Here is a 13108-nt window from a genome sequence, read left to right as displayed (position 1 = left end):
CGATGATGGTAAGAACGTTTGGTGCTTTGTTAACTGTATAAGAATCGTTTCTACGTAGAAGATCACGCAACTATGCCCAAGCTATAAAAGAACAACGAACCACAGTGCTTTACTGTACGTGTTCTTACAAATTGAATCTTGTTAATTCATCAATAGTTTCTCCTTGTCAGCAATGAGACAAATGTAGGTCTTGTTGTCAATGTTTCTCTTGAGGAAAAGATCTTCTAGTCTCATAGTGTGAGACGCAAGATTTCAATGCTTCTCAATATCTGTACTACAATCCCATTCATTTAGTTATGCTATCCACATGCTCTTTATAACTCTTTAGTGTGTAAATCAGCAATTTGTGCCTTCTTTTATCTAAAAAAACTAAAATTTGTAAAAGTTTTAAATTCATTTGAGTGCAGATCTGATTTTGACTTTACATGATTCTGTGCATTTTCTATTTCTAATTGTATTTTAATCTTATTTCCCTTTTATAGTCTCAGAGGCTGCAGCACTGAGCGGTAGGTCCATTATCTTTAACAATGACTTAAAATCATTTTATTTTTAATACAAAAGATGGTGAAAATAAGTGTAGAATAAAGAGGGTTGTAAACGTGGGCAGGCACTGTTCACTGATGATTCTCAAGTCACCTTTCTGTCCTTTCAGGAAAGACAAATGGAGATCCTCCCACTTCAAGTCCTGTGAATGGAGACTCAGGTCAGATTGACGGTTCAACGTCTCAGTACAACAAAAGCTAAATATATATTTTCTCAGGCCTATATATGAATATATATATAACACCTTTAAAGAAAGCACATTGAATGTAAACAGACAGATGCTACCGAGGTGTTCAAATGAATTATATTAAAGAAATCTTCTTTCAGCAGGACCTACAGATGGGACTGATTCAGCGGAGAATAAACAAGGTAAAAAGAGTTCTTCATATCAATCAGAAAAGAAGACAGAAAGCTCTTCATGTCATTTCAACAAACTGTGCTCCACCACGTCATCACTCCGTCCTCCACATTCACCGCTTCACCTCTTTCATTTCAGGTCCCAGCGACGCTACAGAAAAAACAGGTCAGTTTCTAGTATTAGTAGAAATAGAGAATTTACGACCACACCACAAAAGTACAAACAAACCATTGACTCTTAACAGTACAAAAACAGAGTCAGAGTTATCAATCTTCGCTAACAAACAAGTTTTGAGAACACAGAAATAAACATTTACTATACAGAACACGCCATTCGTCTTCATGGTAAACAGAATATAAACTTGACTGTACACAAATATCTGACCTCTAGAATGTTATAGTCTTATTTACTCAACCCTGCATATAGGAATTTATAGTCTGTCTGATATTTCACCTGTGTTTTGACTTGCATAACCTTTCATGTTTTGCTTAAAGTCAATGTTTTCTTGTAAAGCTGCTTTGTGACAATGAAAATTGTAAAAAGCGCTTTATAAATAAAGATGACTTGACTAGACTTAATACTGCAACTAAATCAATTACTCAACAGAACCATATCATAACACAATATTTGCTCTTTCTTTCAACAAAAAGTGAACATGAATTCAGATATGAATATACAAATCAAGTCACATGTCAAATTGTCTTTTAACTTTCCATTTCCATTTGTCTCTTTCTGAAGAAGCCGATAGTGCTTCCGATACATCGTCAGACACAAACAGTAAGAATCACAAAGCTCTTAAAACTCCTTCACTCTTTGTTTAAATATATTGTGGAGATTAAAGAAAAAACTGCCCAAAGTATAATCAGTTTGATTCATTTCAGATGACACGAGCATGGATGAATCCACTGGCAGCCCAGATTCCACAGGTACGATCAACATGTACAAAAAAACTACACGGGCACTTTACAGTAAAATGTTATGCTATATAAATCAAGCAATCAAACAGTCATCACATGATCACTAATGATGACATCATTACAGTATGTTTTCAAAAATTATGTAATATCAATATCAGTATTCAAAAAGGCTTCCCATTCAGATATATTGAAATATCACTGAAATCTCACAAAGTATGGTTAACCTTTTAGATGTCTAATATCTGTAAACGGCCAAAACTATTTGTTTCCTCATCTCTTGATTTAAATTTCTTTAGAAATTTCTAAATCAGACACAACAGATACAGAAAAGGAGACAGATGGAGAAACAGCCACTGACACTAATACAAACGCATCGGAGCTAAAGACAGATGATTCAGGTGAGGGAAATCTACATTGTAATATCATTAAGATTCAATACATGTAAAATAATTTGACTAAATGACATGCAATGCATTACAGAAGAAAACACAGCAAAACCCTCAGCCGAAGAAAAGACAGGTAAGAGTTGTACATGAAAACAAATAAGGAAAGTGAAACGGACACATGATGATGATGTTTTCATGAATGTGATTTAAGATGCTGAACATGTGGATACAGAGATTGCAGACTCCACGGAAAAGCAATCCACAGGTAAACTAACAACCCTTGAAAAATTTTCCTGTCTGCCAGGAATTGCATGAATGTTCACAAAAATGTAAAGAGCCATCATCAAGATAAATGTCACCATTTCATGCATGTATAACTTAGAAACTTTTAAGTTTTGAAAAGGACCCAATTTAAGAACCATAAATCGAATGAGAAAAAAGTGGGCGTGGCTCTCGTCTTTCTCTGAGATTGGATGTAAAAAAACAGCCGTTGCATTTTCAATTGGAGATTGCAGCCGACTGACAGTTGAAGGGGAGGAGTTAATGGATGCTCCGCCCAAGCCGTCTGAGATGCGTCGTTTAAGATGAATAGTCACTACTGGACGGAAGTGCAAATTTCAGATTTTAAATACAGATTAGGAGAGCTCACGAATTTAAGAAAGAGGATGACCAACATTGATATACTATTTACAATAAACCCTGCAATATTTCATGAAAAAAATGAATTGTAATTTTTTATTTCACTGGGACTTTAACCATTGCCCTATTATGCTGCTTTGACCTGCTGTTGGCTCCAGACCCTATTTACACATTATTTAAAATTCTCCATTGGTGGAGTTTCACACATAGTAATGAGCTACTGGATTAAAAACAACAGTAATTTAAAAACAGCTGTAATAAATCTACTGTCTGCTTTACAGACACAGATGAAGTGTTGGATAATGACACAGGTACCTTTTCTCACGCTTACCTTTCATAATCTGAAAACGACAAAATCCTGGATCAACGTCCTTGCTGGGTCCTTAACAACATTCCTTAACAGATCAGATTGTAGGGTTTGTGTTAAGCCTCTACCAACATTGAACAACAAACTATGACTTCCCTCTAATGCTGGAAGGATTTTGAAACCCGGAAAACATTCAGCAAAAATTCTTACTGCAAAATCAGTTTTTGTAGCTCAACTGTTAGATGTTTCTGGTAAAGAAACTTTGTATTTAAGTGTCTGCCAAACGCATACATGTAATGTCATGTAAATCTCTGCATACTGTGTGCTTCCAGACAAGGACTCAAGTGTCGAAAAGAAAGACAAGGAAACACCTGATGATACTAGCAACAGTTCTCCAGGTATTTCACATCATCTGCTGCGAATATATATCACTTTGAACAACACAAATATAAAAAAATAAACAGCATAATATAATGAATGCAATTGTTATTTGGTCTAAAAAAGATATGTGACCAACTGTTCTCTATTTGAAGAGAAAACAGAAGATTCACCTGACAAGGATTCTTCAGAGAAAATTGAACCCAAGGAATCGGATGGTGAGCTTAAAACAATAATATGTCAGATAATCAGACTCATTTTTAAGATCCCCTTAATAACACATGTGCAGTGATTCTATACACAACATTGCCACATGAACAAATAATGTAGTATACTTCAGTATTTACTGCTGTAAACGGTAGTGAAATTCTTAAACACAGTGTTAGTAGTCCAGAATTTACTAATATTTACTAGTTTAACAATTTGGTTTCGTTTATACCCTCGAATGCTACACAATACAGTAAAAAGTGCAAATAATTACTGTAATATACCACCGTATAAAACCGAATACTACAGTTATTTACTCTAGTCAATACTTAAGTTTACTACAGTTCCCCGTGGGGGCACGTCAGTCAATTCTTATTGGAAGTCAGTAAGAACACGGTGGAAAGTGATGTAAGAAATGTTTTAACTTATATCGTTGAATTATTTGTTGAAAATATTATACTTTTCTCTGTGACGACTTTGTAAACAGAAAAGCATGAGGAGAGCCGTCGCATGGGGCCGCATTTTGGCTTTATTCGACTAGGCATCTGTGGTCGTATACCTAAAGCCGCGGTCAGACTTTGAGCATGCGAGGTCGTTCAGACGGTGGTACAATAATGGGCGGGCGCGATTCCTCCATTTTTCACATTTCTGGAGAGGTCACGCCGTAATGTTTTGATCTCCTATTGTTCTCACGCACTTACTTGACGCAAATTCGTAGGTCAGAGTTCACCAAATTTGAACTTTGCTACGCGGCGAAATGCGAAAATTTGTTTGACGGCTTGCGTTTCCGGTCTGCGACATTCGCATGGATGTCAATGGAGGGAATAGTCAAGTGTGACCACGGCATTACGTGTTGTTCACTGTCCTGCGCTTTTTTGAATGCATCGATTTTGGGTGAGGGTGTGCGTTTGTCACAGGGCGTTGTTTGGGCATGTCTCAGTGCAAACTCAGTATGAAAGCTAAAGTCATACATTAATTTACACTGCTGCGAAAAACCCATCCATGCCGTTCACAAGTGCACAGGAAAAGCACTGTACCGTTGTAGCGTTGGAGTCAATTTCCTTCTTCCATGCACATCAAAGCGTGACGTTGAGTTTCCCGTAGTACGCTCGCTCACCTTCGCCAAAAACGTGACAGGTTACAGTCAATTTACATTAACAAAGTAATAAAACAACTTTATTAATGAATATAGAGAACATTTTCAGTTTTTATTTTAGCATCATACCAGAAAAAAACACAATGTTTACAAAGTAAACAAAAGTGCTGTTTGTCACAAAATTGTATGACTACAAAAAAGAACTCTGGTACTATACTCTTTTCGGCATTTATTTTCTTAAGAACATCTTAATTTTTGTCGTAAGAATAAAATAATATGATTTAACTGGCTTGCTCGTGTGTTAATTGTATAAGTTTATCTACACAATAAACGTAATGTGTGTAACAAGCACATGGCATTCTTATGTAGCCTATATACTGTATATATTAGCATGTGATGTGTTGAACGGCATTTACGATTGCATGTTAGCTAATATGTTAGCAAGTGTTATTATTATAATACTTGTTTTATGTTACTAAGGCATAAGACTTGTGACCCTCTCCGTTTCCAGTCACTTTGTCCCAGAATAATGTAAAAAGCACTACAATAATGAAAGCTAAAGTAAGTGACCTAGACTTGATAAATTATATCAAAATAAATATTACTTAATGGCAAGTAACAGTCAAATGATGATGCTGGCTTAATACAATACACGTTACATGTCAAACAACCAAGTACACGTATTAAACCCTTTACCTTTCGAGATTTAAGACAACCGTGAGGCCTTTTTGGGAATATATAACATTCCTAACTTGTTTCTGAAATTAGAATTTAAGAGAAAACATGGCGGTTAAGAATAATGTTCATAATAATGTTCACAGTAGACCAAGGGTAGACAAACTTTCACCTTTAGGTTGATCTTCCTGAAAATCTTCAAAAAACATCTAAAAATGTGGTGATACTATAGATGATTTAATGGCATATCTTTTGTTTTTAACAAGCAGGTACTGACAAAGACAAGACAGATAAAGACTCAGATGAAAAGAGTGAAGATAAAGAGGAACAAGTAACCTCTGAAATACCAGAAAAGAGCAAAACAGACAGCGATTCAGATGCTGATGAGGTCAAAGATTCAGATGATTCATCTGACAAAGATTCAAATGATTCCTCTGACAAAGATTCAGATGATTCCTCTGACAAAGACTCAAATGATTCCTCTGACAAAGATTCAAGTGATTCCTCTGACAAAGATACAGATGATTCCTCTGACAAGGATTCAAACGATTCCCCTGACAAAGATTCAGATGATTCCTCTGACAAAGATTCAGATGATTCCTCTGACAAAGATTCAAAAGATTCCTCTGACAAAGATTCAGATGATTCCTCTGACAAAGATTCAGATGATTCCTCTGACAAAGATTCGGATGCAAAAGACGCAGACAGCACAGAGAAGAAAGACACAGACACCAAGACCGATGTAGATACCACTGAAAAAGACACAGACAGCACGGAGAAGAAAGACACAGACACCAAGACCGATGTAGATACCACTGAAAAAGACACAGACAGCACGGAGAAGACAGAAAAGGACTCTGAGACCGATGTAGACACCACTGAGAAGGACACAGACAGCGACCAAGATACTGCAGATTCTCCTGACACGGCAGACGTCAAGGTCAGCACATACAAAGATGGAGACAGCGAGGATACCAAAGACAAGGATGAAACCAAGGAGACGGGTGACCACAGCGATGAGGTTAAGGATAAGGAAGATGAGTCCAAACCAGAGGAGCAGGACACGGGAGATGAGAGCAGTCAGTCTGATGAGAGTCCGTTGAAGGAGACGGAAGACAAAGCTGACGGCGACAGCTCCAGTTTGGACTCGGACAGCAAAGACAAAGACCAGGAGAAGAACAGCACAGAATCCACAGACACGGAAAGTCACAGCAGTGACAGCAAGACTGACACGGATAGCTCAGAAACAGGAGGAGAAGGTAAACTCGCTGAAGATTTCACTCACATTTGGTATTCACTGTATTCACCGAACCAAAAACCGATTGATCCTTTAACATTTTCATGCCGCAGATACTAATGATGACAATGAGTCCAACAGCATGGAAAATGAGAAACAAGGTACGTTCAGTTTCACATATAAAGTCACGATTAAGGTTTAAAGCGAAGTGGAGACCATTTTGTACTTTACTGTACAAGTCAAATGTTTTGTACTGATCGAGTTTTTAACTCCACAGGTTCCCCACAGGGAGCGTCAAGTGAGGCAAAGGACGACTCTGATGTCGATTCAGATGGTAAGGGAGTTCAACCAGTCCAGACCCCAATATCACTTGTTTTAATGCTAAAAAACGAGTAGACAGTTTGACTGAACTCATCTTTGTGCTGTGTTTTAGACCACAGTGACTCTGCAGCATCTCCTGAGTCATCTCATGGTAATTCTGTTTAATAATAACTCAGACTTGATGTCAGAATGATGCGATGTCATTTTTTGCGGTGTATAAAGGAGACATTCGAAAGGTTTATTCTTGTCAATTGTAGAAAATACTGGTGAAAATGTTGGTGCAGACAGCCATGATTCTACAGGTGGTACGTCTCAGGCACTTTAATTGAGAATATCCAGTTTTAGTTCAAATGATATAAATTCACCGCCTTTTTCGAAAACGCCTTTCTTCTTTTCCATTGCTTGTTCTATTCTCCATAGATGACACTGACGTCCACGATGATGACCATCATGACAATAAGAAGGGTAAACCCCTCCAACATTTGACACATCTCACACTCTGGAAATGCACGATTAGAAAGACGGGACAAATCGACAGTCATATAAACACACTTGTCTTTTTCTGTACACAGATGCTCCATTTAAGACAGATGATCATCTTGATGACACAACACAAGGTACTGACACTAAAGAGAGAAACTCTGCACACAATCCTAAACTTCAGGGGATGGTGGGATACGAGAGATATTGATTGTGTGTATGAACGCAAATGTCTGATCTTTTTTTAGGGTCAGATGATGGCAGCAAAACCCCCGTGCCAAGCTCCTAGCGACCAGGACACCGCAACAGCAAATGAACAGGTATCATCTGAGCTGTTTTGCTGTCTAGTCTACGGTGTAGCAGACGGTTAACTTCATAGGCGGCAGAAGTCAGTGGTTCTCAAACTGTTTCGGTTTTCCGCCCCCCTAATAAATACTTATAATCTCAAATTTATAATTTTAAGTAAGCCAAAAAAAATTCATTTATACAATCCCAGACAATAAATGATCTTGGTTGGTGGTCTTATTTTTCTGATGTTTGATTGCATAAAAGATTCATTTTGAATTTTCATAAAATCCCACAAAATCCGTGGCCCTCTGGATTTATCCGTCCCCCCAGGGGGCTTCTGCCCCCAGTTTGAGAATCCCTGGCTTAAGTGACTCATTGGGAATGCTGTACACAAGCAGAATTGACATTGTTTTCAACACAATACTCTTACAATCACAAACCGCATAAACATTGGTTGAAATATTCAATATAAAGACTTTTCAGTATTTAAGGCTTCTATGCAGTATAACAGTACTAGCTGTATAACTGTATAGTGTTACAATAGCAACAGTGCACAGAGAATCGTACTGAAACTGGTATTGAAAGGCTCGAAAAATATATAATAACATAAAATAGATTTAGATAACTGATAACTGGACAAGTTACAAGACATGACAAGTTAAAGTAAGACAAGAAATTGAACAGTTGTACAAGTGATAAAAGAAGAAAATGTATTTATTTGATAAAATGTATCAAACGTTTCATCCTTAAAGAGTCAAGAATGTCCATATAGTGTGCACAAGTTTATTTGTATAAATTCAGTCTCACAAAATGGGCTTTGAGTTGTGCATTCACAAGGTAAAGTTTTAATCAAAGGTGTCAGGCTCTTTGTGTTTATACGGTCATCTGGTGGTTTTGTCACTCCATCTTCCCTTTGAGTCCTTTTACAAAACCTTTCATAATCAGGAAAGCACATCTGAACTACAAAATTAATAAATACGACATATGAAATAAAATGATTTAAAAAATGTTTTCTTTGTTTCCCTTTTTTAGAAATTTTCCTGGAGAGACGTAAAGTCCATAGACACAGTGAAGACAACCAGTTTCTCATCCCGTTAAATCACTCTATTGACACCCCTCTCTCTCTCTCTCTCTCTCTCTCTATCTCTCTCTCTCTCTCTCTCTCTCTCTCTCAGTCTGTGGTGAAAGTTTCTTAAGGTTTTGGGAAGCAGATTAAATTATTCGGCTGTTTGGTGTACATTCCATTTTTTAACGTCGTCCTAACGCTAGAACATTTTTGTCATTTGACAAGTTTTAGATGGATATACATGATGAAAAATGAAAGGTATAACATTTGACATCTCGTGTATTTGTCTGCGTATTTAGGGTCTAATTATATAACGACACATTACGAGTGACAGATTAAATCTAGGCAGTAGAACTAACTGAAGGAATGTAGAATCCCTTAAGACCGAAGATTTGGGTCACAAGAGTTGTTATTGTTTCTGAGTTTTCTTCTGTTTTTCATTTCTTTGTCCGAACTGTGTCCCCATCCTTAACCCTGAGACGCTGCTGCTGCTACAATGAACACGATCAATGGACATCAATCTGAAATGTCACCAGATGATGTTTTCGACCCGCCCAAAAATGATTTGATGACTGTACAGACAATTTATGATAGAACCTATAAAGTCTCTTTGGAAGCATACTAATAAACTAGCAATGTAAGAGCACAGATTGTCTTGGAAACATGTTACAAAAGATGTTGTATAGATTTAAAGTCGTTTTAATATGTACACAGGGAGCAAACTAATAAAGGGTTGTCAGGAAATCAATGGACCACGATGGTGTTGCTCATTCTTTTTAAACCGCACACACGTCTGTAAAAAATGAAAATCACAGATTGTTTCCGTATCTCAATAGTTTCTAATAAATTGAGCTTAAATAGAAATGCTTCTCAAATAAAACAAATCGTTCATCTTAAATGTGTCTCCTTATGAGCTTTAAAAGAGATCACAGTGACGTACACTGAAAAAATAAACCTGTCTTCAACATGAAACCAAAATATTTTGCATCTAATGTCACACACAGAAACAACCCAATCCATACTGCACAATAACAATATACCACAATTATCTCTGTATTTATTGTGTTTATCAAACTTTACTTTCAGTCATAAATAACAATGGACATCTCGAAACCATTATATTGTTTGAGCCGATTAGTAAAACACTAATTGTGTCCACCTTTCTTATTCTCTAAAGTTACAATATATCAATCTTTCATAAGGTTAAAAAATGTTTTTATAAAATAGATTTTGTGCATACATTTCGATGTATACAACATCCTCTGGGCTTTAAAAACCAGAACCTTCAACCAAACTTTAGGAAAGAAGTTGCAGTGTTAACTTTTTTGTTGAATAATGTTAAATCATTTTCGTAATTTTGACTTTAAACATCAAACAAAACAAGTGTATGGCTCCACTTACGAGTAAAATATCATCAGATCGTGCGAATGCCTTTATAAACGGATCGCATTTCAGTGGTTTTAGTCGAATAAAGAAAGTCTTATCTAATCTCTGCTGCCTTATATTTTAAAGATTTAACCAGCCGCCCAGATTGCTTGACCCTTACCCGGAGAAAGAGTTACGTTTCCACGTGTGCCTCCGCAGGCTCTTTGGAGCACGACTTAATCTCGCGTTACATCTCGGCTAAACCTGGTGGTCTAAACCTGGCCCTAGGGTAAAAGACCGTGAGGATGAGGAGAGAGAGGAAGGTGTACTCTAAACAAAAGCCACCAAACAGCTCAGAACAAAGCACCCATGCCCTGCCGGTCCGAGCGTGACGCGCGGGCCTCCGTGTGCGAATGGCCCGTCACCCCCGTGCCTTTGCGATCCTACGAGAGGTCGCGGAAACCAAAGGCTACGTTTCAAAACAGAGACGTCCAGTGAAGCTTGACCCTTGCAGTGCATTAGGCACCCTCGCGGCCCACTTTCCCAACAGCCTTGAAGGGGCAGAAGGCCACAAGAAGCCTTTAGAAATATTATACTTTCATTTAGGCGTAAAAGGGTTTAAGATCTACTCTGATGTGGCGGCTGATATCTGTGAGAATCGAGCTACCTTTAGCTGGAAAACAGGCCCGGCTGAAGAGAGTCACGCTCAGTCGATGCCTTTCGCATGTAAAAGAAGATGTGAGCTAGATTAATGTTTCTCATAAATCTAAAGTAGCTGTTAGGATAGTGTTTTAAATACTTTTGGGACAGAAAGACTGACTAGAATGGAACACAGATTCATCTTATTTGAGCAAAAATGCACAAAGAATATAATCCAGTGCAGAGGAAAGGGAAGATTGTAATGCATCACATACAGACACACAATATTATCACATTGCGACCCAGACTATGACCTCTTATTCACACAATTTTTGGATATCTTCACAAAAAAGCATTTTATGAGCAAGATTTCAACACCGTTGACACGTGTGTGATAAGCTGGGTCCACACTGTTGGTTCTTTCACTCTTTTATTGCTTTGTCAGTCATTGAAAAAGCTTTGAAAGAAATCTTTATCAAACCGAATAGTGTCCCTGCGGTTTTCCGTGAAACACAGAATTAAAAATGTCTCAACGGTTCAATGGTTAACAACATTCTTCAAAAGATCTTTTTTGTGTGTTCTGCAGAAGAAACAACGTCACGAGGGTCAGAAAATGATAAAAGGCTTTATACACCTTTAAATCATTGACTGCATTTTTTTCCCGTTGGGACTGTGTGTACAACGCCCATTAGGTTGTTCTTTAATACCGGTGGCAACATTTCCTGTGAGATGTCCAGACAGGAAACTACAAGTTTCACGTGCACCTGTCCACAGAGTTTCTCCGTCCCGCTACGCTACGTATTAGATTGGGCCCACGGTGATTCATTACAGACCAGAACCTCCAGCGCTGTAGTCATTTCAGACCGATCGGGTTTCCAAACAAGAATGGCTCCTTCAGGACGATCAGAGGTGGCTCGTGGCCACTGAAACAATAAGTCCTAACAGAACTTTAGATGAGAAACATGAGGAGAGAAAAGGAATCTGTATGGGAAAACATGTGGGGCTCTATGTGTATATGTGTGTGGTGTTTGTGATTGAGATTAGAATTCACCTAGGCCCACATGCACTGGTTCGGTCTCTGAGGAACTTTGTTTTCCCAAAAAGAAACAAACGTTTTTAAAAATCCAAAAATATAGTAATGAAGGATATGTGGGGCTTAGCCCAGACATCAATCAATGTAAATTATTCATTATGAAACATTTATATACGTTTTATTACTAAAAATACTATTTATTATAATCAATTATTATTATTTTTACAAGCATGAATCATTTTCATAGTAATGAAGGATATGTGGGGCTTAGCCCAGACATGTATCATCGTAAATGTTTCATTATTAATTATAAAACATTTATAAACGTTTTATTACTAAAAATACTATTTATTATAATCAATTATTATTATTTTTACAAGCATGAATAATTTTCATAGTAATGAAGGATATGTGGGGCTCAGCCCAGACATGTATCATCGTAAATGTTTCATTATTAATTATAAAACATTTATATACGTTTTATTACTAAAAATACTATTTATTATAATCAATTATTATTATTTTTACAAGCATGAATCATTTTCATAGTAATGAAGGATTTGTGGGGCTTAGCCCAGACATCTGTGGTGGGCCGGTGGCATTCGGGTACTTTGATTTGAATGCTTTAATATTATAAACTATCATCGTAAATGTTTCATCATTAATTATAAAACATTTGTATACATGTTTTACAAAAAAATAATTTATTATAATCAGTATTTATTATTTTTACAAGCATGAATCATTTTCATTATTTTGATCACCTTCAGAGGCCCAGACACTATACTCGAAAATGTGTTCCTTAAAATACAAAACGGAGATTTGTCCCTTTTAGTCGGAATTCATTTTAAAATTTGTTTTGATAGTTAATAAGCATTTGAACAAGTGTTTTAAAAATGAGATGTTTTATATATATTTAACATTTTGCATTCAAAGCAGGTTTTGTGAGATCCACAGAGGTTGGTGTTAGCATATTTTTCAAGGATTTTAAATTCTTTATAGACCATTAAATAACAAATGTTTTTTCTTCAGTCAGCAGAAAGTAAGACTCCACAATAATGTAAACAAGCATTCAATATAACAGAATAAATTGTTGCTTGCAGTAGATTTCATACGCGAAAAAAATACTTGGATTTTACAGTGGCAAGTTCATCTTAAAATGTTCATGTGTTT

The 13108-nt window shown here is 36.8% G+C and overlaps 1 protein-coding gene across 1 annotated transcript; it reads left to right on the top strand.

Annotated features, from left to right (window-relative positions):
• The first annotated feature begins 657 nt into the window (after positions 1-657).
• Positions 658-9651, top strand: stm (starmaker). The gene is made up of 19 exons (XM_079485576.1): positions 658-703; positions 874-912; positions 1040-1066; positions 1640-1678; positions 1783-1827; positions 2115-2216; positions 2299-2337; positions 2416-2469; positions 3483-3548; positions 3684-3746; positions 5776-6765; positions 6857-6904; positions 7021-7077; positions 7177-7215; positions 7322-7369; positions 7485-7529; positions 7637-7681; positions 7793-7864; positions 8865-9651. Exons 5-18 carry the CDS (start codon positions 1794-1796, stop codon positions 7831-7833), a joined length of 1671 nt encoding a protein of 556 aa, XP_079341702.1. The 5' UTR covers positions 658-703; positions 874-912; positions 1040-1066; positions 1640-1678; positions 1783-1793; the 3' UTR covers positions 7834-7864; positions 8865-9651.
• Positions 9652-13108: the final 3457 nt, after the last annotated feature.

This window comes from Barbatula barbatula (assembly GCF_947034865.1).
Source record: "Barbatula barbatula genome assembly, chromosome: 21".
NCBI lineage: Eukaryota > Metazoa > Chordata > Actinopteri > Cypriniformes > Nemacheilidae > Barbatula > Barbatula barbatula.
This window is presented reverse-complemented; position numbering and strand designations above follow the sequence as displayed.

Coding starts and splice junctions, on each gene's coding strand:
- stm (XM_079485576.1), top strand. CDS start 1,794: ATGGATGAATCCACTGGCAGCCCAGATTCCACAG. Junction 2,217..2,298: donor GCTAAAGACAGATGATTCAG/GTGAGGGAAATC, acceptor AATGCATTACAG/AAGAAAACACAGCAAAACCC. Junction 7,216..7,321: donor ATCTCCTGAGTCATCTCATG/GTAATTCTGTTT, acceptor TGTCAATTGTAG/AAAATACTGGTGAAAATGTT.